The sequence below is a fragment of the Leuciscus leuciscus genome, assembly GCF_965113295.1.
Source record: "Leuciscus leuciscus genome assembly, chromosome: 20".
Classification (NCBI taxonomy): Eukaryota; Metazoa; Chordata; class Actinopteri; order Cypriniformes; family Leuciscidae; genus Leuciscus; species Leuciscus leuciscus.
Genome location: NC_138744.1, coordinates 26572616 through 26599751, shown reverse-complemented (window position 1 = coordinate 26599751; position 27136 = coordinate 26572616). Strand labels below are relative to the sequence as shown.

The window sequence follows — 27136 nt, the reverse complement described above, 5'->3', positions numbered from 1 at the left end:
ATGAAGTGCAAAATTAGCTATAGACCAAAACCACTTTTTGTTTATGCAGTAAAGTTGGCCATTTTAACATGGGGGGTATATGGGATTATATGGGGTATATCACTTTTGGAGCCTGTCTCTAGCGGCCAGTCGATGAATTGCAGTTCAAGTCACATACGTGTTGGATTCAAGAGAGAAACTGGAAGGTTGCCGCTTGTCTACACCGGACACGATAGTTATCAAACCGCTCCGCAACAGCTTGAGGCTGTCTTCACTGGACCGCGAACAAAACGACCGTTCTGGAGTCGAATACTTTCCTACTGTATGGTATGCTAAAAACAGTACGCCAAAGAGTATTATGTCCGAATACATAGTATTCGAAAATAGTAGGCAGAATGTCCCCGGATAACCTACTTCCGCTGAAATTCTGGTGCGCATTCAATGGATACTTTACTAACCCATGAGGCCACGGGAGAGAAATTATGAATGGAAGTGAATCGACGCAACTGACAGTAACAGCGTGACAGTAACAGCATGACTGATGTAGTATTGCTGCGTTTGTGCCATGTCGTAATTACCGTAAATAAATCTCTGGATGCTTTTGAATCTCTCGCGGTACTTTGATGTCATACACTGATCGGTCTGCACAGCGCCACTTCAAGTCGAACACACCTTAAATCTGCAGTGGTCAGATGGTACAGCGTAGTACCAGTCTTGTAGTACAAGTCGTAGCTCTCAGAAGTTGTAATTACAAGTTCTACAAGCATGTGAAGGTTTTTTACTGTTTAGAATCGTTATGGTAATTATGACATGCGTGAACGCACCTTATGTCCGAACTTCATATTATATTAAGCGGGTTTTTTAGCGGTTGCAAAGTAAATTCAAATTCAAATGCAGACAGTACGCAATTTCGGAACGCAACATATTTGTATTTCGTGTCAGAAGTAGCACGAGTGCTTGAAGTAGGCCTACGTCAGAAATATAACGGACATCAGTTTGTCTGGATTTTGTTGCGTTGCACCGTTGGCGTTAACACGGTGTAAGAAAAACATTTGACATGCTCTGTTGTTCTTTTTGCCACAACATGACGTAACTCATGTAAGACATAAAATCCGATGTAAACTGATCCAAAAAGAATAATAATTGAACATCAACTTCAGTTGGATATGGCAAAAAAAACCACAAAAAAAAAAAAAAACATCTGCCTGTGAAACATTTGTTTTACATTTATTTATATATGCCTACAGATTTTTATCAGCAGATTCACTATACTAAACAATAAAATAATTCACAAATTATTAATGTTTTTCTATAGAAAATGTAAGAATGTTTTTTTTTTTTTTTGTGATCTTCATTGATATGAAGCAATGCTTGGATATACAGTATAGGATAGTAACATGAAGTTAATGTTTTTAAAACGGTCAATTAAATATAAATCTTACTTATTTCCTGTAGCTTTTACATAATAAAGTCCTAACCTAGTTTCTATCTGATTATAATACAGTGTATTCACATTCATGAGCCCGTGGGTCAGTTCAACAAGATGTGAATGGTCATGTGTTACTGGGGCATTCCCTTATGCAGATGCCCCTTCACAATACAAATGAATAGCTTGTATTGTCATTGTCTCACTGATAAATAAAGTGTTGCATTGTGTGGAGGTGTAAATATTGCCTCTCATCCTTCCGAGGGCTGAAGTTCTGTCTGTAACTGTAGACTTAACAACAATGGTCTATTTAGCCTCATAGTTGACATCTGAGAAGGTCCAAGACCTCCATTGTTAAAGAAACAGAGGACGGGTGATCACCCAATACCAAAGGACTAGATAAAGAGCAAATGAAGGGTAAAACAATATTTTAGTCCTTTAACATACCACACAGCTCTCATGCAGTGTTAAACTGGAAATTATTTCAGCACTTGGCTGCAGTCAGAGTAACAATGCTGCCTCATACACCCGACTTGCAAAACAAGGTAAGATGAACCTTTGCTTCTCAGGTTTGCAGTGACTTTCAAATATCACAACAGAACAGCATCTATAGTTAAAAGAAGTGTGACAATTTTCTCTCTCCAGTTTATGAATTAAATCGATGATAAACCAAGTAGAAACAAATTACACTGATAACCTTCTGAAAAGAGTTGAGAATTCCTTATTTTGAAAGGTCATCATGGTTTTCTTGTCTTTCGTAATGGAAAATGTATCTTTATTTATCTGATAGGTTTTAGTTAAATTCTGTGCCAAATTCGAAATGAGTTTTTTTTTAAGTTAATTTCATATTTAGTGATTTATTTTTATTTTTTAAGCAGCAATAAAATTCAATTGAAAATCAGCTGCAAAGCAATACATGTACAGTATAGAGAATCCTCTAGTGCAGTTATGGATTTTAGGTATAGTTTGAATAATTGTTTTAACTTTTCTTCCATTGTGGCACTTCATGATCCCAAAATTTAACTTTACATTCAAAATTCACAAGATCTCAGAACATGAGTAGCATGTTTTGGCATGAACTATCACACTCGTTTGCAGATTGATGCTCTTTGCTCATCTGGAAAATCTTCCTCTGCTAAGGTTATTTTTTTATTTGTCTTGTGTGTTGCGTTGCTAGGCGACGGCTGGCGTTCAGGCCTTATCATTTATTTACAGTTGTTTTGGCAGTCATGGTTGAGGAAGCACTGGTCTGTCATTCCCACGCTAGCTGACCGTTCACATTTGCGGTCAAGTGCTATGTATGCATCTTCTTGCCCAGGCTTGTTGGCCCCTGTTTGCTGGACTATAAATCCTTTTCATCTACTGTCATCCAGATGGGCTTCACTGGACTTCAGAGTCTGTTACCTGTGTCAGACATTTAAGACTTAGTTAAATATGTTTTTTGGTTTTTTTGGCAGTGTTAAGTCAAAGGTGATTGGTTAAGTATGAAAGAAGTCATTTATTTCACAGTTCTGTCCAAAGCAACAGCACACTTTAGAGAAATAGATCTCTTGTAGCAACAAGAGGTTAAAGGGGCTACATGTAAGAAATGTCTTGCATTGATCACTTTTTGTTGCAAATGTGTCAATAGCTTGTAACAAATTGTAAAAAACTAGACTTTCCCCGACATCCTAAAGATTGCCTATAAAAGCCTGTAAACTGACTTTTATTGTCTATAGGACTCAAGAGTCAGGAAGTTTTTGCCAGGAAAATCAAAAGCATGTGACATTTACGTATGCTCCCGAGAGCCTCACTTCCGTTCAACGGCACATGAAATAAATGCTTATATAATAATTGGTTACATTTATATAGCGCTTTTCTCAGCACTCAGAGTTGTGTGAGTATTTTTGTTGTGTCTATATTTTTGTTTTTACAATGTTCAGGATAATGCCGAAAGAGCAGTAATGTACTGTAATCTTATTGTGTCATGCAAAGAAAAGGGAATAATTCAAACTATAGTCTCACATGGCCAGATCTACATCATCTGTAGTCTCAAATATACTTTATAATCAAACATTGCATTGTAATTTTTATTACCTCATCTGTTGACATGATGGCAGTGAATTGCAGAGCTGGTGCAAACATATCCACATTGCTAAGATCAGATACCTTCTTAAAGGGTTAGTTCACCCAAAAATGAAAATTCTGTCAGTAATTGCTCACCCTCATGTTATTCCAACCCCGTAAGACTTCCGTTCATCTTCAGAAAACAACTTAATATATTTTTGATTAAATCTGAGAGGTTTCTCACTCCTTCATAGGCTGCTAGGTAATTGCATTGTAATTGCAAGTTAGTAAAGACCAAATACTACAAATTGCAAACTTTGTCTTCCATAACATGTATTTAAAAAAATAAATAATATAAAGTGCAAATAAATACACTTAATTTTTTTTTTTTATATATATACTAAAGTACAATTATTTTAAAGTGTGTTAAAAGTTGTATTGTGAAAATAGGTAAAGCATGATGCTAATATACTTTTAATATAGTATAGTATTTTAAGATAGTACAATTTTGTTTGTATATTTGCAATGTATTGAAAAGGGGAATGTATTTCAAATACAATAAAGTATACTTTTTTTTTCACTAGGGTCATTTTTGTTGTATGTATATTTTGTTTTTTGGAGGAAAGCACACAGCACAGTTTTCACATATTCTTTCTAAACGTCGCTCTCAGCAGCGTGGATGCCGTCTGAATGTTCGTGAACGGTTTATAGCTGCAAAGGTATTTCCAGCTTCTGTTTTCTTCTAAGCGCAGGACAAAAAATAACTTTGCCGTGAATATATTGGAGCACTGAATCATGTTCAGTCTGTTGTACGTTACGTATGCGACCACAAGCAGAAGTTGCTGGCTGCAGTTTACCTAATGGATAGGTGTAGCTAATGACAAGGGTTTCTGAATTCTACATATAGCCCCTTTAAGGAGTTAATTGTTTTGATCAGGGCACATTGGTGATTTCATGGTTCACCTCATTCAGGGTTCAAAATTACGTCTTTTTGGTAACCAGTCAGATGACCAGTCAGTCATAATCACTCTCAAGCCATTCCTAATACCCCTTACAATGGATGGTATTCAAAAGTGAATAGTACAAATATAATAGTGTTTCGAAGACGGACAATCACAGAATTTGTTGGGTTTGGAATTACATTATCGTTTGTGTAGGCCTATTCCAAATAAAACAATTACATTATAGCTTTGACGTCATTGTCATCTCTTAATCTTCAGCAGAAGAGAGAAATGAATCTCGCTGATTCTCTTGCGAGAAGTGAATCACAATTCCTATGTTCACTGTTTCAAGGCATGGATTGCCTGTTCGCTATGTCACACTTTCATGTGCACATGCTCCATGAAGGCAGGATTAAAGACTGAGTTGAGAGAGAAAGTTGGTGATCAGTGTCAAATGGCACCAACAAATCCTGATTTGGTTGGTTTGGTTTTGTCAACTTGAAACTAATCCTGGTAGTTTGTTCAGCTAAGGAAAATATTTAGTTTCCGTTGACACAAAAGTGAGCGGCAAAACGGCTGTCAATAGAATAAAATAATTGTGATTAATCTTATGATTTCTGACCAGTCTTTAAAAAGCAGAAATAAAGTTAAATTATAGAAATTATAACTTTTACTATTTATTTATTCCATTTTTTACACATTCTTTCACTAAATGTACATGGGCCCCCATCACCATCGTACTGTCATTATACCAACACAAATGCCGTAACACTGCAAGATCTCCAGTGACATGAAATGCAAAGACTGCAAAAACTGATAAGACAAAAATTGATGTGTTTTCACTAATGAAAATGCTGATGAAGGCATGCTGTTAATAATTTGCATTAATTTGCATGTGATTGCATGTGATCATGGTCATATCACATTGACATATCTCATAATTAGAAACAGTTGCCAATGCTTAATTTATGCATTTATCTATTATTCCTAGACCTGAAATGATGATTGTGTCCATGTCCAATAAGTGAAACATCTAGAAGGTGTAGTGTTTTGGGCTTGTTCAAAGCAAGCTCACCACCAGGATAAAATGCATGAAAAATGCAGAGCTTTAAGCTAAGCTCCTACCAGTCACCCCTACAGCAGAAGAGTTGTGGTAGATGAGAAAAGCATGTGGACTGTACGATGTCATGGAGATTAAATGGGCTGAATGCTGGTATCTGTCTTCCAGATTGTTATGTATGTGTCTCCCAGGCGCCTATCTCACCTGCAGTCTCTTATGTTGTAAAAGGAACAACTTTGTGACACCAATAGAAAACTCTTAAGTTCTTTCTGCACAAACTTCAAAAACACAAACCAGTGAGAACGCTGATTGCGTGCACATGCGTATTAAGTTCTAAATATAGTTAATATTTAATATTTAATATTAGTAAAATAATAGGCTCATATCACACAGTGAATGCATGGACTCTCAAGACATGTTTTTATTTTGTTTATGAGTGACACTCGCATACATCGTTAAAACAACAATTACAATACCATCCACTCTTAGAAGAAAAGGTTCTAAATAGAACCTTAAAGGGTTCTGCCAGGCACTTTGTATAACCTTTTAGGGGTTCCCATCATGGGATCATTTTATGGATTTAGTTTTAATTCATTATTTATTTTTAATTCATTTTTAATTTTCATTCAATTTTATGGATCAAACAGCTCACAAACATACTTAATCACTTAGAAAAATTGTATTGTAAAGTTTTATGCAATAATTTAAGACCTTTCACCTTAGAGAACGTTTTGGACATAAATTGTTCTTTAATATAGAGTCAAGGACCTTAGGGTTCTATATAGAACCTTTTATTTTTCTAAGATAATAGGCTACATATTGAACACCCCACTAATCTAAATTTTAAGGCAACATGTATTTTAAGGTGGTTCTGTCTGTCTGTCTGTGCTGGTTAGTTGTATTTAGCATGATTTTTCCCTACTGTCCATGGCTCTTTCGGAACAGGAATACTTTTTTAGGGCATACATACAATTTATTTTAATTGAAAGTGTTTTATCATGTCTTGCCCATAAAGGCCTCTGATGATTGAAATGGATTTTTATTTTATTTTTTATTACTATCACAATTTACATTTGGTGCGATTCCAATGCTGGGTTACAATTTTATTGTAAAGTAGAAATTAGACATTTGACATTTACATTATATCAGAACAGTAAACAATTATTTAAGAAAGTGGTCCTTGGAATAAAGTTTCTTTCAAATCCTTAGAAAGACCAAAATACAAACATGTTTCTTGAGCATTTGTATCTGGCCCACAAAATGTTGTTTAGTTTATTGGCTCATTTTTGTTTTTTACAGTGTTACCTAGCACCCCAGCCTAAGAGACTTTTACTGTCTCTCACAGCTTCGACGAGGGGCCCAGTCTGCTCTGCCTCTGTCTTTCTTTTATTCTGTACAAAAGACCCTAAACATTTCAGCTTTTACTGTCATGAGAAAAGTGGGGACTATACTGTGAAGGTCACTTAAACAGATGATTAAGGCAGTCCAGTCTGGATGACGATTTTCTTACTTGGAGACTTGCCTATCAGAATTTCTACACTTGGATATACACATGTAACGATATCCATTGGGTTTGGACTGATTGTCTGCTTGGATGATGATAAAGCTACATGATAGTCTGACATCTTTACATGTAAAATCTCATGGATAACAAACATGAACAGAAGTCTGGAAGATGTAAACCAGAGGTGCTGTCGTCGATAATCTCAAACAGCCAGATCACTGCTTTTAAAGTATGTATCCAGACTCCAATGTTCTGATGCTTCATTTGCTTACTTTTCCTAAGGTTGTATTTATTTATAAATAATTTATTGGTATTTTCTTCTGTTTCTTCAATAATGCACCAAACTGGATATCAAAAGTATTTCGCTGTATGTAAATGTATATCATGATACAGTTTGTAACATTTGTTTGTGCTCAGATTTAAAACAACGTTGAGAGAGACATAACTTCAATGAGACAAAGAACTCAGTTAGTCTCCTAAGCAGTCAAAGTGTCAAGAAACTGCGTTATATTTAAAAATGGTTCAGCACACTCAACATCTTTTGACTGTAGTACATCTTTTTTTCTGTGCATAATATGTCATTTATATTATTGAATTCAATATTTGTGGTTCTTCAGTTCTTTGCTGTCCTGTAGAATGTATTAACAAAAAGAGCTTCATTATAGTATATGAAGACTTCAGATGCAAAAGCCTCTAAGTGCCATCTGAAATTTTCTTCTAAAATTTGTATTTTTATCAAGCTCGTATATTTAAGTTCAGTAATTTCACTTTAATGACAATTAATAGGCAATTTTCATTGCCCTTTAAGTAAAATAAGAGAACACAAACATAGAAGCTTGATAAAAATGATTTTTCTAGAAGGAAATTTCAGATGGCACTTAGAGGCTTTTGCATCTGAAGTCTTCATATATATATATAATTATTTATTTATTTTTTACAAAAGCTATTCTGTCCTTTTTATTGTTTTCCTTTTATTAAGAACATTTTGTTGCACTTTATTTTAAGGTGTCATTTTACAGTGTAATTATTAATTTAAGAACTGAGTAATATTAATCTACTATAAAAACTACATCTGCATGTACTTACTTTAGGCAAGGCAAGGCAAGGCAAGTTTATTTATATAGCACATTTCATACACAATGGCAATTCAAAGTGCTTTACATAGAAGAAATTAAAATAATACAAAGAAATAAGAATAATTAAAACAGTTTAGAAAAATTAAATTAAATACAGTACTTTTAAAAATAAAAAATAATATTATTATAGATCTTTCCTTCAAAGGATTCCCTTAAGACTTAAATCTTTCCTTCTTTTAACCTTCAATCTTCTTACGACTTCCATCTATCAACTTTCCTTTAACTTTCTTTTCTCCCTCATTTACTCACACGTTCTTTTCACTTTCTTTAGCACTGCGTTCACATTCTTTCTCGACTTCCATCTATCAACTTTCCTTTAACTTTCTTTTCTCCCTCATTTACTCACACGTTCTTTTCACTTTCTTTAGCACTGCGTTCACATTCTTTCTTAGACGAAAACTTTTATATCGTCATTTAAACACTGTTCTACTTTCAAACCCACATTAATACACGTCACTTTCACATTATCACTTTCTTTTACCTTCTGAGTGGGCATTTACAGTTTCGGGGTAAATGCCCTGCTGACATAGGAGAAATTAAAATAATTAAAAGAAATAAGGATAATTAAAACAGTTTAGAAAAATAAAATAAAATACAGTACAGTACAAACAGTCGGACGAACAGCGGCACAGTGCTCATTCAGTAAATGCACAGCTAAACAGAAGTGTTTTGAGTCTGGATTTGATTGTGACCACTGTAGGAGCACATCTGATCTCTTCTGGAAGCTGGTTCCAGCTGTGGCTGGCATAATAGCTAAAAGCAGACTCACCATGTTTAGAGTGAACCCTTGGTATTTCTAGCTGATATGATCCTAATGATCTGAGTGATCTGTTGGGTTTATATTCAGTGAGCATATCTGCAATGTATTGAGGTCCTAGGCCATTGAATGATTTATATACCAGTAATAGTACTTTAAAATCAATCCTAAATTTAACTGGGAGCCAGTGTAAAGACCTGAGGACTGGTGTGATATGTTCATATTTTCTGGTTCTGCTCAGAATCCTAGCGGCAGCGTTCTGTATGAGCTGCAACTGTCTTATGGTCTTTTTGGGAAGGCCAGTGAGGAGTCCATTACAATAATCCACCCTGCTGGTGATGAAAGCATGCACAAGTTTCTCTAAGTCTTGCCTGGAAACAAAGCATCTAATTCTTGCAATATTTTTCAGATGATAGTATGCTGATTTAGTTATTGCTTTGACATGACTACTGAAACTAAGGTCTGACTCTAGTGTCACACCAAGATTCCTGACTTGATGTTTAGTTGTTTGACCCCTAGAGTGAAGGTATGCGTTCACCTTGAGAACTTCATCTTTGTTTCCAAACGCAATAACTTCAGTTTTGTCTTTGTTTAATTGAAGAAAGTTTTGACACATCCAACTGTTGACTTCGTCAATGCATCGGCACAAGGAGTCAATGGGGCTGTAATCGTTAGGCGATAGGGCTAAGTACAGCTGTGTGTCGTCTGCATAGCTGTGGTAAGCGATTTGGTTATTTCTCATTATTTGGCTCATTGGGAGCATATACAGGTTGAACAGGAGTGGCGCAAGGATTGAGCCTTGAGGGACTCCGCATGTCATGGATGTCCACTCAGACTTATGGTCTCCTATACTAACATAATAACCTCTCCCATCTAAGTATGACCTGAACCATTTTAGGACTATCCCAGATAGCCCCACCCAGTTTTCCAGCCTGTCAAGAAGTATGTTATGATCGACAGTGTCAAATGCAGCACTGAGGTCGAGTAGTACCAGCACTGATAATTTTCCTGAATCAGTATTTAAGCGAATATCGTTTATTATCTTTATGAGCGCTGTCTCTGTGCTGTGATGCGGTCGGAAACCAGATTGAAAATTGTCAAAGTATCCATTTGAGCTTAAGAATTTGTTCAGCTGATTGAAGATAACTTTTTCAATGATCTTGCCTATGAAAGGAAGATTTGAGATCGGTCTATAGTTGCTTAATATGGTCTTATCCAGATTGCTCTTTTTCAGGAGGGGCTTGACAACTGCAGTTTTCAGGGAGTTTGGAAAACTCCCAGAGAGAAGTGAGGCATTTACCACTTCTAGAAGATCTGCTTCTAAACTGTTTAGCACACTTTTGAAAAAAGATGTGGGAAGTGTGTCAAGAGCGCATGTTGATGTTTTAAGGTGTTGTACGGTTTCTTCCAAAATTTTGCCATCAATTTCTTTGAAGTCAGACATAGTAACTACTTTCTCAGGTGGTCTGATCTGTCTGACCTCAGTGCAACTCAAGGATTTGCTGATCACCTTTCTGATATTATTGATTTTCTCAGAGAAGAAAGAAGCAAACTCACTGCACTTGCTGTTTGAGAGCATTTCACTAGGAATCTGGCTTGGGGGGTTTGTCAGTCTCTCTACAGTAGCAAAAAGAGTGCGTGTGTTGTTTAAATTGCTGTTTATAATATTTGAGAACAAAGTCTGTCTAGCTTTTCCTAGTTCCATATTGAAAGCATGCAGGCTGTCTTTGTAGATGTTATAATGGACTACAAGTTTTGTCTTCCGCCACATGCGCTCTGCTTTTCTGCATTGTCTTTTCATATGTTGCACTGCTGTTGAGTTTCTCCAAGGTGCTTTTTGTCTGCCACTCTTCTTCCTGACTTTAACAGGAGCAATATCATCAATTATATTTTTAACTTTTGAGTTAAAAGAATCAAGGAGAAAATCAACAGAGTCAGCAGATATGCTTGGTGTTAAAGATATAGCCTTCATAAATAGTACACTAGTGTTCTCATTTAAGCATCTCTTCTTGACAGACACAGATCTAGCTTCAATGGCAGGAGAGATCAATATATCAAAGAAAATACAGAAATGATCAGACAGTGCTACATCCTTAATAACAATCGATGAAATGTTTAGACCCTTACTGATAAGTAAATCTAGAGTGTGTCCATGATTGTGTGTGGGTCCATATACATGCTGAGTCAGATCAAAAGTTTTTAAAACAGTTTTGATTTCTTTTGCCATATTGTTTTCTGCATTATCTATGTGAATGTTAAAATCTCCAGCAATGGCAAAACAGTCAAACTCTGAGGTAATTGTTGATAACAGTTCTGTAAAGTCCTCAGCAAAGGCTGGAGAATATTTTGGAGGCCTGTAAATAATAAGTAAAATGCGAGGAGCACCTTTTAACACAGTACCCAGATATTCGAAAGACGGGTAATTCCCAAATGATATTTGCTTACATTGATAGATATCTTTAAAAAGAGCAGCTAGACCCCCACCTCTCTTAACAGCTCTGCAGACACTCATAAAAGTAAAGTTAGGAGGGGCTGTTTCATTGAGGATTGTTGCACTGCAGCTGTCTTCTAGCCAGGTTTCATTTAGAAACATAAAGTCCAGGTTGTTTGTGGTTATTAAGTCGTTGACTAGAAGTGATTTATTTTTAAGTGAGCGAATGTTTAAAAGTGCTAACTTAACAGTCTTACTTTTTGTCCCCACAGCAATCTTAGTTTGACATGTAATAGGCACCAGATTAGTTGGGTTTGCTGTACGGCTATTGAAGGCCTTAGACTTTCTATCTTGTAATAGAACAGCAATAGAGAAAGATACAGGCACACTGGGTTCCCGCTTGTTCTGTAAACATTTGAGAAGGTTACTGTTATCATAACAGGAACCCAAAACACATCACTGAGAGCTGGTATCAGTTGTTTTTGGTTCACCTCGAGCAGATGGAGGAGGGTGTGGGCCCTGGCGTTTTGGCCGAAGAGGCCGAAGAGCTCTCACAGGAGGAGGGGGCGGGCGAGCTCGGCGCGCAGGCTTTGGTGTTTGAGGTGCCTATGTTTTTTGGTTGGTATCTGGGGGCTTGCAGCAAAAGAGTGGGATAGTCTGGTTCCAGCATGCACCAGTTCTTCTATTTTCTGTGAGAAGCACAAAAGTGGAGTTGCTGGCGAGAGTGAGAAAGTATCTGGTGAAAGGGGCTGTTGCTCAGGTGTTATCGGAGGCTGGGATATGCTGTCCTGGCTTCCCTGGCTGTTTTCCAGGAAGTCGTCCTTGGGTGCTGAATCTTGGAGCAGTTCTGATATGACTGTCTGTGGTGAGCTCTGTGGGCAGGGCTCAGCTGAGATGGTGTCCATGAGCAGAGGTTGTTGTGGCTCAGTGGTGTTATCATTGTCCTTGTGTGATATGTCAACCGCATGTCCATTTTGCTGCTGAAGTGAAGTCCCGTGTTCATTCATACTGTTTCCAGGTGTGTGTGTGTCGTTCAGATTGACACACACTGCAGAAGGATGATTGAGGGAGAAGTCGATATTGTCCTTTAACACTCTTGAACCAAGTTTGTTTGGGTGATGGCCATCCCGATGAAATAGTTGTCTCTGACTCCAGAAAAGATTGAAGTTGTCAATGAAGTTTACTCCTTTTATATTGCAGGTTTTTTGCAGCCATGTATTAATCCCAAGCAGCCGTGAAAACCTGTTTGTTCCTCTTGCTGGGAGTGGTCCACTGATGAATGTTTGAACTTTCAGTCTTTTAAGTGTTTCAAAAAGTTCATTGAAATCCTTCTTAAGGAGTTCTGACTGCTCTTTATGAATATCATTCTTCCCCACATGAATTATGAGTCGATTTGCAGTCTTATGTTTCATCAGAATGTTTTGAAGTTCCCTGTTTATATCAGAAGTTGTAGCTTGTGGAAGGCAGCATGTAGTTGTATCCCTGCTGCTAATGTTTCTGATTATGGAGTCCCCCACTATCAGAGTCCTTGGCTCGGCTGTGCTCTGAGCTGAGTGCCGCTGTCTGCTCGACCTTGAGCGCCAGTTAGCATCAGTGTTAGCTACTGGCTGATACAGTCTGTGTTCGATCATATTCATCATGTTTGGGGATTCCTCATTTACATTCATTAGTACTTCAAATCTGTTCTCAAGATGTATAGGTGTTGGTAGGAGACCAGTGTTTGCAGTCCTTGTCAGAGCTGTATCTGGGGTAGAGGATGCTACTGCGGTAATATGTGAGGCTCGTGACAATCTGATGTCTCGAGTGCCTTTGGGTCTCGCTCCCTGTTTGTGCCATCGATTTGTAAGTCGATCGGCTTGTTTCTGTACCTGTCGAGGAGCACTAGTTTCATGGGAGTCACCGGCTATATGCTGAGGGCGTCCATGACGAAGCTCTGTTGTGTGTTCCGTCTGGTTTGGTGGTCCCGTAAATAACTTTGTTTCAAGAACTGCAATCCTTTGTAAAAGTCTGTGGCAGTTAGTGCAGCAAGTAGATTCCAGAAGAGGCATTTTCTCTCTTATCCTTGTAGGCAGTTGTGTTTTCCTTTCCCCGGAATGTAAGCTGGTCGGGTAGAAGAATTCTGCGTTTTTGTGGTAATCCAAACTTTGTCGTTTGAGCACTGTGCTGATTTGCTGAAGTTAAAATTAGGTGATAAAAGGAGCTAAAATATAAAAATATAGAAGATAAAATATAAAAGCGATAGAGCAAAGCGCGGAGCAGTAAGCAAGAGCGTCCGAACGGTAGCTGAGCTGAGCAGGGCTGCGTTTCCCAAAAGCATCGTAAGCCTAAGTTGATCGTAAAAACGATCGTACGACTGATCTTAATATTACGGTCTGTTTCCCAAAAGCATCGTAGCTTAAGTAGCACTTGAAAATCTTCGTAGAACTACGAGTGCTCTGGAGTAATCGTACATCCCCAAGTGCATCGTAAGAAGACAGATTTATGAGGACACCTGCAGGACAACCGGCAGATTACACTTTTATCTAGATTTAACAGATTACACTGCAAAGTGAGTACAAATATAAGGTTTTGATTGTACTTTTTTATTGTACACTTTATTGTACTTTTTTTTTAATGAATGTATAAATTAAATAATAAAAAAGGGAAGAAAAAATACACATCTAAATTAAATTAATGAACAAAATAAAATCATAAAAGAACGAAGCAATGTGGGAAATATACTTCAAAGACTGGGCAAAATATGGATGAATAATAAATAAAAAAATCGGTCAATGACTTGCTGACGTGCACGAAAACCAGCCATGTATTGGGCATTTCTTGCGGACCTCCTTCCTTGATCTTTGAACACCCCGGGTTGCAGTTAGTTTGCAATGTCCACCCAGATGTTTTGTTTTTCCTTATTTGTATGGTGTCCTTTAAATCTGTTAAAAATAACATCTTTGTTTCGCCTCTAAAATTAGGCCTACATTAATTTAATCTTTTTTGAAAGGTATCTTTTCTTGTTTGTCTTTTTGTTCATACATTTTGTCAGTAGGCTATCTCTGCCTGAATGTAGACTTTAGACTTGTCTTGATTGCTAATCCACAGATGATGATTATTAGGTTAAACCTAATAATTAAGGCTAAACGTTCAGAATACGATTCCATATAAGGTTGTATTTCAGCACTTCGCGAATGGACAGCGACTCTTAAGTAGCACGTAAAACGCGTTCTCGCGCGTTCATGTTAAGTGCACTTTTGGGAAACGCTCATGGAATTGCTGCGAGCGTTCGTAACCTTGCACGTAGAAAGCGCTCTTAAGAGCTAAGATACATCGTTATCGGGAAACCCGGCCCAGGAAGGAATCAGACAGAAAATATTCCTTTAGGAATAAAAATTCCTAAATTCCTAAAAATTCCTAAATTCCTAAATTCCTAAAAATAGGATTTGGTTTAGGGTTAATTGCATGTAATTGTAACAAAACTAGAGTTTTTTTTTTTAGAGAGCTCCACCGACGCACTGAATCGTTTTTTTGTTTAAATAGTTAAAAGTTACTATTATATTTAATGTTATTACCTTGACAAACTATAAATCATTAAAAAGATATAAGATTCAAGTTTCAGTATTTGACCACTATTTTATTCTGCGAAACTTATAGTGACAGTTATGTATTAGTAATTTGTGTCAGGAGTTATGTAATAAAAAAATGAGTCGATACCTTTAATATGAATTATGAGCATCAACGCTTCACAAAACAACGTCCCTCAGGGCTTTTAGCTAAAAAATTTGTAGATTTGGAGAAATATTGATAGATTCTCATAGGTTTATGTCAGATTTCTATAGAGAGGAATAATATTTATTGAATTTATACCCAAATGTGCCGATGTAATCATTATGAGCGCTGGGTACTCTGATGTACTGTGTTTTCAATACACACTGGCAGCCTGAGGGCGCCCTTTGCACATTTAGTGCATATATGGAACACATGAAGAAGAGCCATGTCATGTGACATTCCAAGAACTCCCTGACATAAACAGAGATCGCTGTAACATGCAGATAAAGATGTTTTGGAGAAAATAAACATGATTGCACGATATATGATTTATCTGTTCTTCGAGCCATGTCAGGTATTTTCATAATAATAGATTATATTTATAATGTAATGATAATCGATATATAGACTTTATCATTGTGCGGAATACTATAAAATAATATATTTTCTGTCTGATTTTTTTTCCGAAGCCAAATCAGATCACAGAAGGTTATTTAAAACACTCGACTTGATTCATTCATTGCTATAGGAGAGGAAGAATTTCCTAAACTCGTTAAATCATCTAAATCGACAACATGTATGTTAGACCCTATACCGACTAAGCTATTCAAAGAGATGCTTCCAGATGTCATATATCCTCTTTTTAATATCATTAATTCATCTTTGTCATTAAGATATGTACCAAAAACTTTTAAGCTGGCTATGATTAAACCGCTTGTTAAAAAACACAACTTGATCCTACAGAATTAGTCAATTACAGGCCGATCTTGTTTTCTGTCAAAGATACTAGAAAAGGCAGTATCCTCACAACTATGTTCCTTTTTAGAAAGAAATTATATCTGTGAGGATTTCCAGTCAGGATTTAAACCGTACCATAGTACCATAGTGGAGACCATAGTACCATAGTACAATAGTAGAGAAAGCTCTCATTAGAGTCACAAATGATTTGCTCTTATCATCCGATTGTGGCTGTATTTTGCTATTAGTGTTCCTCGATCTTAGTGCTTAGTGCATTTGATACAATTGACCACAACATTCTTTTAAATAGATTCGAAAATTATGTTGGCATTAGTGGAATTGCATTAGCATGGTTTAAATCATACTTACCTGACCTAAATTAGTTTGTAGCTGTAAAGAAAGAGATGTCTTATCGATCACAAGGCTCAGTACTAGGACCGTTGCTGGAGATATCATTAGGAAGCATGGCATTAGTTTTCAGTGTTATGCTGATGATACTCAGCTCTATATTTCTTCATGCCCTGACGAAACTTACCAATTCACAAAAAACTGGATGACTGGTAATTTTCTACTACTTAATTCTGAAGATTCTAATTATTGGACAAAAAACGTCCTCACGTAATAACCTAGAATACTGTCTAACACTTGATGGCTGCTCTGCCAAGTCTTCGTCGTCGGTTAGGAACCTGGGTGTGCTCTTTGATACCAATCTTTCATTTGAAAGTCACATTTCTAGTATCTGTAAAACCGCATTTTTCCATCTTAAAAATATATCTAAATTACATCATATTCTCTCAATTACAAATGCGGAACAGTTAGTTCATGCGTTCATGACATCAAGGCTAGATTATTGTAATGCTCTTATGGGTGGTTTCCCTGCATGCTTAAACAAACTACAGCTGGTCCAAAACGCAGCAGCTCTAGTTCTTACCAGAACCAGGAAGTATGACCATTGTCAACACTGCACTGGCTCCCTATTAAACATCGTATACATTTTAAAATATTGCTGATTATTTACAAAGCACTAAATGGTTTAGCTCCGCAGTACTTGAGCGAGCTCTTAACGCATTATAGTCCTTCACGTCTACTGCAATCTCAAAATTCCGGCCAGTTGATAATACCTAGAATATAAAATCTACTGCTGGCGGTAGATCCTTTTCCTACTGAGCACCAAAACTTTGGAAAAGTCTTCCTAACATTTTCCGGGAAGCAAACACACTCTGTCAGTTCAAATCTAGACTAAAAACACATCTCTTTGACCTAGCAAACACATAACACATTATAAACTTATATAATTCAATGTTAGGCTGGATAGTTTAGGTCAGCCAGAACAGGGAACACTTCCCATGAATCCTGATGTACTTGTCGTTACATCATATGAAGGATGCCGTCTACGCTTATATTAGTCTCTCTGTTTATACTCTGTTTACCGCAGTCCGCCGGATCCAGGCCGTATCCAGATCTGATGAAGGACCTGCATCTGGACATGACAACAACGCAGTCCTGAAGTGTCATAGTCTCTCCCCTGTGAAGGCCTCCTTCCCTTCCCTTTACCTCTGTACAGATAAAACGTTGTCAAAATAATTTCAGTTCACATGGCTACGTGGAAGCGATTAATAATTCTGTATCAGAATTTTTAAGGCCAGACAAGTAATTTGTTGAGGTCAATTTGTAAAGAAAGACTACACGCCTGCGCACATATATAATTCTAACGCGCATACCTATAACTAAACACATAATACGCATGTGCACGCCGTCAGCGTTTTCACAGGTTTGCGTTTTTGAAGTCTGTGTAGAGATAAACTTTTTTTCAAAATGATTCAAGGCTTGGAACCTATTTCAAGGTTTGCGTTCTCGAGCCACCAGGCACTGTTGTTGTGCAAATGAGCGGGCTTCGCGTTAAGGGTTTTCTGTTACAACGGTGTCGTGTTAGCGGCCCCTAAGTTAATAACTAATGTTCTTTGCAACGGAAGTAAATCAATCAAAATTAACTTTAGCTGGACAATTTTATCTTTAATCTTGGACAACTTTATTCTAGAGCTGCTGTAAAGCCAAACAATCTCTTTTACTTTAAATTCCTATTATCATTGTAAAGCTGCTTTAAAACATTCTTTAAAAGAGCTAAATGAAGGTGACTTGTAATTATGCATAAATTATAGTTATTACTTTGGTAACTATGTAATGTGTAAAAAGGACACTGTAAAAATAAAGCATTGCTGGAAATTTTACGTTTCTAAATTTTTTATATTTATTTATTCCATGTACTGTAGACTTTTCAGCTCCAAAATCAGTATTATAAAAGTGATACTTTCCAATATCAAAAAAAAAAAAAAAATGTTTTCCATTCATTTAAAATTTTTGTGAACAAAGTATTACTGTCCCCAATTCTGCTGTCATTACTATCCTTTAAAACATTTCCATAGATTTTTCAGTTTACATTTGATGTCATGGAAATAATCATAATAATAAAAAAGTCACAGAGGAGCACACCTTTTCCAGTCAGATTGAAGATCACAATTTCACCCCAATTTTACCCCAAAGAGAAAAAAAAACGTCAATACTATCTCACATAAAACTTGGTCAAGGCCATGGATCTTTATTCCAGGATATGTGATAAATGTTTTACCTAGTTTGAGGTTTCATTATTCAATATTTCTGGAATAAATCAAAAGTACTCCTACAGTACCACAGTGTCCTACTACATCTATTGGAGATTAATAAACCATATATAACAGAATTTCATAAATGGTCAAATGGTGACTATAAGACTCCTCACCTACTCTAAATTGGGTGCATCTTCTTATCACACAGCAAAAGCTGAAGGAAGAGCGTGAGGCCAAGAGAGCACAACTGGACAGCAGACATGACTACGTTCTCAGCATTGTGTCCTCTTGTGTGGGTCTGGAGAAGGCTGAAGTTGAAGATGCGATACTGGAGGGCACACAGGTTAACAATATTCCACATACATACTTCAAAGTTTTTAAGAGCATGTTCTAACATTGTATAGTCAGGAAGTCACAGATTGCTAGCATTTGTTAGCATAGTGATTACTCAAGTTTTATTTTAACAATATAATGTCTGATCTTTCAGATTGAGCGGATGGAGCAGTTCTTTGCTGTTGATGGCCTTTCTCACCTCATTTTATACTACCAAGACACAGAGCCTGTGGATACAGGTAAGTAAAGCCTGCGAATCTCACAATAATGTCCGTGTCATAATTCACCCCAAATTCAAAAAAGTAATATTAAAAATAAATCAACCTATTGGCTCATTGATAAAACTAAACTCAAGTTCTTAAGGCTGCTCACTGGATATTTCACATTAAAAGTGTTGCAAAATATGCTAGAAGCAATGTAATATTGTTTTGCAGAAATGTCGCCACAAGCACATTTTTCCAATGAACCACTGAATGAAAAAAAAAAAAAATGCAGTAATGTTGTTCAATTGTTTGTTTGTTTGTTATTGTCAATATTTTCAATGATGATTCTCATTAGACTCTATAACACTGCGCCCAAACCAGACATGCAAAAAGATTTCAGCAATGATCGACTTGTCTTTGTGTCTTTGTTTGGTAGCTGTATCCTCCTCAGTGAGTCGCGGTAAGAAAGCGAAGGTCTTCGTGACTGAAGGCACAGATGTGGCCCTCACTGGCAGTTGTGTATTTTTCACCCGGGCAAACACCTCCAAGCCTATCACATCAGAGAATATCCACAGGGTAAAGAGAAACAAGAGAAAATGTCTGAAAAGCAGCCACTAAGGTTTTCCCAGAAAAATCTCACCATCTGTTAACCATGTCAATAGCAAGGTCTTTTTTTCTATCTCTTCACATAGTTCTTGCTTAAGACATTAGTATTATTTAGTACATTCCATATGGGTAGACAGTAGACTTTTTTTTTAAAGCATTAGAAGCACAAAAGTTGTGTGTTAAATATTAATGATAGACTATCATCTAACATACATTAAACTAGCATGAAAAGTAGCTAGAAAAACATCAAATATCGGAACCACATGGAGATTTTAAAATAATCCTGACTGTATTCAACAATTACCAATTTATTGTCATACAGCTGAAATTACAAAATCATGTTGTAAACATGCCTTGAAGTTTGGTTTGCAAGACAAACCTCATATAAAATGAATTATATCATATTTAACTGAACTTCTGACATTGACAACATTTTATTAAGGTTAATAAAACCTCTTTTTTATTACCATTTGCTGTGTGTAATGTTTTGCTTCAGTTAGAGCCTTATATGTCATCAAAACAACCACAACACAAGTCTCTTGTGTATGTGTTCATCCTTTTGCCTCTGTTCGCTGTTATAGGATGTGAACTTCAACATGTTGGACACCACGGGTGTTGGTCTGCTGAAGAGCGTGGAGCAGCTGCTGTCAGAGATCTTCATCCCCACTCTGAGGAAGATGAACCACGGCTGGGGAGAGCTAGCAAGCCTGCAGGCTCAGGCTGTCAAACAAGACTTCATTAGCTCCCTGGACAGCTTTGTCTCTGTGTTAGCTGGGGCACAGGAGAGCCTCCAGGAAAAGGTCTCACAAATACAAAAGGACAAAGAGAGAGGCACACTTTTACAATAACATAAACACACTCACGGATTGTACACACTCCATTCTAGTTTTATATTGATCCATGGACTCTCAGAAATGAATTGGATGGTGGATTTGGTCAGGCAGATGACATATTGGAAATGTGAAGCTATTTTTAAACTCTTTTAAGCTTTCAGCCATCAATATCCTTTTTCCGGATTTATAAGATCTTGGAATGTGGTGGAGAGAGGGGTAGATCATTTTAAAAGAATATTTTGGGTTCTTTCAACAGGATTTTCTGCACACATGAGACTACTGTGACTTTATTTAGTTACTGCAATCTTTCGTCTTGGTGAACGTGATTTCACCAACAACATGTTCCTGGATCAACATCTTTGTTGATCCTGGAACAACACTCTAATCAACCAATCAGATTTGAGGGACAAGTTTACAGTTTGTCAAGTTTATGCAAAGGCTTCCACGTTAGTGTTATTCACCTATCATTTCCCTCTGATTTTAGGGATAGATTATGGGTAATGTTAGGTCTGGGGGTAGTGATAAGGTTAAAGGCATGTTCACACCAAGGACAATAACAATAAAGATAACGATAAAGATACAGCACACCACAACTATAACGAGAATGGCATAGAGGACTGATATCATTGGAATCACTTTCAGAACAATTTTATCCAACTAATGAATGATAAAATTTTTTTTGCCAAAAAGTGGCAAATGATGCCATGATGGTAGAGCTGAATATTCAGCAGCCATTACTCTAGTCTCCAGTGTCATCAGAAATCATTCAAACATTAATTTAACATCTAATGTCCTGAAACATCTCCAGCCCAAAGTAACATCTGTGAAAACTGTTTTATATTCTAGGTAAACCTCCAAGAATGTGAAACATTTGACTTGAAGACGTTGAAAGGTCCTTCAGATTACACAGCTGTGGCCAATAGCACAGAGGCTCTGGAGAAGATTGAAGCCTGCATGAAAACCTGGATCAAACAGATCGAAAAGGTTTAAAATACATTTTAGGTTGTTGGATAGCATTTAGTTTATGCATTGGTTTTCTTGAAATTATGAAAGTTAGATCTTCTTCAAAGTTTTAACTCCTTTGTGATGTCTTTAATATGTTATATTCAATCACACTGTCATGTGCTCTGAAGGTCCTTGCTGAGAGTGACCAGTTAAGAAAAGAGGCAGATGACCTGGGCCCCCGTGCAGAGCTTGATCACTGGAAGAAACGCATGTCCCGTTTTAACTACCTGCTGGACCAGTTGAAGAGCCCAGAGGTCAAAGCTGTGCTGGGGGTTCTCATTATAGCCAAGTCCAAACTCATTAAGGTTAGTTGATGGTTTATATTATCATTGAAGTTGACCTTTTTACCTAACTTTTTTTTAGGTCTAATTTTTACCCCTTAATTCTTTGTCTCTCCAGGTTTGGCGAGAACTAGACATCAGAATCACTGATGCAGCAAATGAGGCCAAAGACAATGTGAAGTACCTGTACAGCCTTGAGAAGTTCTGTGACCCGCTGTACAACAGCAACCCTGTAAGGCTTGTTCTGCTACGGTTACTAAATTTGTAAACATGCTTTCTAAACATGAAAACTGAAGACAATTTCAAAATACTTTACTAACAATTAATTAAACCCAAAATTACTTCTGCAGTCACTAAAGCTAGCAGTACATCCTGCACATCAACAAGCAAAAATTATCAACTTTAAAAAAATGTGTTTGTTTTCTTTATTCTTTTTTTTATGAGGAGTGTTTTATTTTAGGCAAACTGAACAAAACAGGTTTACCATGATTTTCGATTAGACCAATATAAAAATGCACTTTAAATAAACGACACGGTTATAAAAATGGGCCTACTAAGGTTGTATTTATGCGTGTTATTTACATTTATTCATTTAGCAGACGCTTTTATCCAAAGCGACTTACAAATGAGAACAATAGAAGCAGTTAAAACAAACAGTAGGACAACAATATGCAAGTGCTATGACCCTTCTCAGTTTAATCTAACGCAGTTATTATTATTTTTTATATAATATAATATAATAGAATAGAAAGTGTTTGTATTACTGGATCAAGTGCTGTCGAAAAAGATGCGTCTTTAGCCGTTCCTCGAAAGTGGCTGCGGACTCAGCAGCTCTGGTTGAGTTTGGCAGATCATTCCACAAGCAGGGAACAGTCACGGTAAAGGTCCGAGAAAGAGATTTTGTGCCTCTTTGAGATGACACCACAAGACGTTGTTCGCTTGCTGAGCGCAAGTTTCCGGATGGCACATAATTCTGAAGTAATGAGTTTAAGTGAAAGGGAGCAGAGCCAGTGGTTGTTCTGTAGGCAAACGTCAGTGACTTAAATTTGATGCGAGCGGTAACTGGCAACCAGTGCAATTTTGTGAGGAGAGGAGTGACATGTGCTCTCTTCGGCTCGTTAAAGACCACTCTGGCTGCAGCATTCTGGATCAGTTGCAGAGGTTTGACAGTGCAAGCTGGAAGACCAGCCAGGAGAGCATTACAATAGTCCAGTCTGGATAGAACAAGCGCTTGGACAAGGAGTTCTGTAGCATGCTCTGATAGGAAGGGCCTGATCCTCCTAATGTTGTACAAGGCATATCTACATGACCGGGCAGTTCTAGTAATGTGGTCTGTGAAGTTCAATTGATCATCAATTACAACTCCAAGGTTCCTGGATGACCTTGATGGAGTATTGGATGACGAGCCTAGCTGAATGGTGAAGTTGTGATGAAGTGTTGGGTTGGCCCGGACCACAAGTAGCTCTGTCTTCACAAGGTTTAGTTGAAGGTGGTGTTCCTTCCTCCAGCCAGAAATGTCTGTCAGGCAGGCTGAGATACGATCAGCTACCGTCGGATCGTCAGGCTGGAATGAGAGGTAGAGTTGTGTGTCATCAGTGTAGCAGTGATAGGAAAAACCATGTTAATGAATCACAGATCCTAGTGATGTCATGTAGATGGAGAAAAGAAGTGGTCCGAGCACTGAGCCCTGAGGCACTCCAGTAGCTAGATGTTGGGTCTTAAACACCACACCTCTCCACAACACCCTAAAGGACCTACCTGAGAGGTAAGACTTGAACCATTGGAGTGCGGTTCCCGGATGCCCTTCATCTTTAGGATTGACAGGAGGATCTGGTGGTTAACTGTGTCAAAGGCAGCAGACAGATCCAGCAGGATGAGAACTGAGGATTTGGAAGCTGCTCTTGCCAGTCTCAGAGCTTCAATTACTGAGAGCAGGGCAGTCTCAGTTGAGTGTCCGCTTTTGAAACCAGACTGATTGTTGTCCAAGAGGTTGTTCTGCGTAAGGAAGAGATCTGGTTGAAAACAACTCGTTCAAGTGTTTTCGCGACGAATGGAAGAGGAGATACCGGTCTGTAATTTAGAGTGGGTTTCTTAAGCAGTGGGGTTACCCGAGCCTGCTTAAATTCTGTGGGAAAGGAACCAGTGTGAAGAGAGGTGTTTATGATGCGCGTGAGTGTGGGTACAGCTGAGGATGAAATGGCTTTAACTAGTTAACTAGGTTAGTGGGAATAGAATCAAGCGGACAGGTGGTAGGGTGATTGGAAAGGAGGAGTTGGGAGACTTCTGCTTCTGAAAGTAGAGAGAAGGAGGGTAGAATGTGTGTGTTAGCTGGTAAAATGTGTGTATCAGTTTGTGGATTGGTAAATTGACCGCTGATGGTGGTTTTATTTGGAATGTGGCAAAATTGTCAGCTGTTAGGGTTGAAGGAGGAGGAGGAGGAGGGGGAGGAGGGGGAGGAGGAGGGTTGAGAAGAGAGGAGAAGGTTTTGAAAAGCATCTGAGAGTCAGAAGAATTTTTTATTTTGTTGTGATAGTTAATCATTTTAGCAGTAGAGATATTAGCAGAGAAGGAAGAGAGGAGGGATTGATAAAGACCAAGGTCAGTAGGATCTTTCGATTTACGCCACTTCCTCTCTGCACCCCTGAGTTTAGAACGATGTTCACGGAGAACATCAGATAACCAGGGGGCAGAGGGTGTGGCATGGGCTGGCCTGGAGGAAAGGGGCCAGAAGTTGTCCAAGCAGGATGTTAAAGTGGAGAAAAGAGTATCAGTTGCACTGTTAGTATCTAGTGTTGAGAGCTGATCAGGTGGAGGAAGTGTGGATGAGACCAAAGAGGATAGGCGAGAGGGTGAGAGTGAGCGTAGGTTTCGCCGAAAGGTGACCTGTGGAGGAGTGTGTGTTGTGTTCTGAGGCAGGTTGAGGTTGAGAGTGAGGAGAAAGGGATCTGAGGTGTGCAGCAGAGTGACCAATGTATGGTCAGTGGAGCAGTAGCACGTGTTAATAAGGTCCAACTTGTTACCTGATTTGTGAGTAGCCGCAGTAGATACTCGTTTGAGGTCGAATGAGGCAAGCAGAGTGTGGAAATCAGCAGCCTGAGGTTTTTCTAGGTTTTTCTCGATGTTAAAGTCTCCAAGAACTATGAGAGGAGGACCATCCTCAGAGAAGGATGAGAGTAGAACATCAAGCTCCTCCAAGAAACCGCCAAGCTGACCTGGGGGACGATATAGAACTACAAAATGGATTTTAATAGGGCTAATGATGGTAATTGAATGTGATTCAAATGAGCTGTTGTCACACAGAGGTGGTAAAGGATCAAATTTCCAATCGTTTGAGATGAGCAGACCAGTACCTCCACCCCTACCAGTCAGGCGAGGGGTGTGTGAGAAAGTGAAGTTAGTGGAGAGGGCAGCTGGTGTGGCAGTGTCCTCTGGTCTGATCCAGGTCTCAGTCAGGGCCAGTAGGCTGAGACCTGAATGACTAGAAATATATGTAATGACATCAGCTTTTTTTACAGCGGACTGGCAATTCCAGAGACCAATAGGAAAAGAGAATATAGTACTAGAAGACACGGGGAAGGTAAACAGGTTGTTAGGATTGCACTGCCTCCGACGTGTGTCAAATTTGATTTACGCATGTTAGTAATAATAGGAATTTGAAAATACAGTGCAAGAGAGCTCACAAACATAAAGATAATATGAAAAGTTGTGTAGAAGAGAAAGGAAACAACAAGAGAATTCAATAAACAACAAGAAATTAATACTCAAGTGCCTTGTCGGTGTCCTTGCTCGGTGGACGATGAGGGCTTCACACAAGGGCTATGGCGGCAAATCAATGACAAAATTAACGGAGCGCACAACTGATGCTGGCGCGCGCAGTAAATTACTTTTGCGAGAGGATAACAGATCTACACGCGAGGAAACGGGAACTCGCGAGCTCATTCAAACTCTTCGCGCACGCTGCACGCATGACATCTCCTCTGCACGCAATACAAGCCCTCGCGCGCGCATGATCATTCCCCATACTCTCGCGCTTGATCTCCTCTCGCCTGCTGCTTTTGCTCGCTCGAACACTTTTATTTTTGGCAGTCGAGGGGCGGGACTTACTGTTTTAATAACCTCAAATGTTATTGGTTACAATGTCATTGCCTGTCCTTGACTTCAGACATGAGACATCACTTAATTTGTTTTATTTATTTATATTAATTTGTAATGTGATTTAATGCATTGTTAACATAGAATAGATTATTACCAGATACTTTATTAACAGGAAGTCTTACTAGTGATTGCATTGTGTTGTTAAGAGATATTTACAGACTGTAATGATGCATTTCCATGGTTCTTAGCATTGTAAATGTACCAAAATTCTTATATATTTTTATGTAAAATAAATGGTTCATTATATTTTCTATTAAATGTAAAAGGCGTTCTGGCATCTCAAGTTAAGATACAGTACACAGCATTAATTATAACTTACAAATGCCTTTTCAGAATTTCCTACAGAATACAGAGGAACAAAATTAAACCCAGCAAATTAATAAACCCAGCTTAAACCCAGCAGATATTACACCATTATATAGTGATCTTAATCATCTAACTTTTTGTAAGCAAATAACATAATAAGAGAAAGTATGAGGCAAGTACAGTACACAGCATTCATGCTGCCAGAACCCCTTTTACATTTAAAAGAAAATATAATGAACCACTCAAAATTGACATAATAGTAATACACAGGATGATAACAAAAAGCTTACACAAAAACTCTTGCTTATTGATTTAAACAAGTAATTTATCTTTCATCCAAAGCCCTTGTTATATGTACAACTATTTAATGGACACTTTTTACATTTCTGAGGTTCTCAGATCCAATATAATTTTGGTTGGGTAAACGTTAATAGTGGTGAATGGTAATTTAGTGGTGAACTACAGCAAATATGACTTTGCATTCCCATTTTTCTCCAATTTATTTTAGATATTTTAATGCCAATAACACAAATCATAGTGTTATAAACATAGAATGTAAAAATGTATAAGAATTTTGGTAGATTTACAATGCTAATAACCATGGAAATGTGTCTTTACAGTCAGTAAATATCTCTAAACAACACAATGCATTTACTAGTACGACTTTCTGTTAATAAAGTATCTGGTAAGAATCTATTCTATATTACCAATGCATTAAATCACATTACACGACATTAATATAAATAAAACAAATATCATGTCTGAAGTAAAGTGAATTACGGGTCATTGGACAGGCGTCCAATCACAACTGACTTCCGGAAAAGGGGACGTAATCAATGACATTTGAGGTTATTAAAACAGTAAGTACCGCCCCTCGACTGCCAAAAATAAAAGTGTTAGAGCGAGTAAAAGCAGCAGGCGAGAGGAGGTCAAGCGCGAGAGCGTGAATGATCATGCGCGCGCGCGAGGGCTTGTATTGCATGCAGAGGAGATGTTATGTTCTCGTTTCCTCACGTGTAGATCTGTTATCCTCTCGAGAAAGT

At 37.8% G+C, this 27136-nt stretch overlaps 1 protein-coding gene across 4 annotated transcripts in view; it reads left to right on the top strand.

Annotated features, from left to right (window-relative positions):
* dnah5 (dynein, axonemal, heavy chain 5) overlaps window positions 1-27136 on the top strand; it is a 249542-nt gene that overhangs the window by 10749 nt on the left and 211657 nt on the right. For 2 of the 4 annotated variants that reach the window (XM_082150214.1, XM_082150212.1), the window contains exons 2-8: window positions 18580-18714; window positions 18859-18943; window positions 19344-19483; window positions 20095-20313; window positions 21193-21330; window positions 21480-21656; window positions 21751-21864. In XM_082150214.1, the coding sequence (XP_082006340.1) occupies window positions 18580-18714; window positions 18859-18943; window positions 19344-19483; window positions 20095-20313; window positions 21193-21330; window positions 21480-21656; window positions 21751-21864 (1008 nt within the window). Of the gene's footprint in view, window positions 1-1492; window positions 1951-3952; window positions 7186-18579; window positions 18715-18858; window positions 18944-19343; window positions 19484-20094; window positions 20314-21192; window positions 21331-21479; window positions 21657-21750; window positions 21865-27136 lie in introns of those variants that run through there. The other 2 variants (XM_082150215.1, XM_082150213.1) reach the window with 2 other exon arrangements.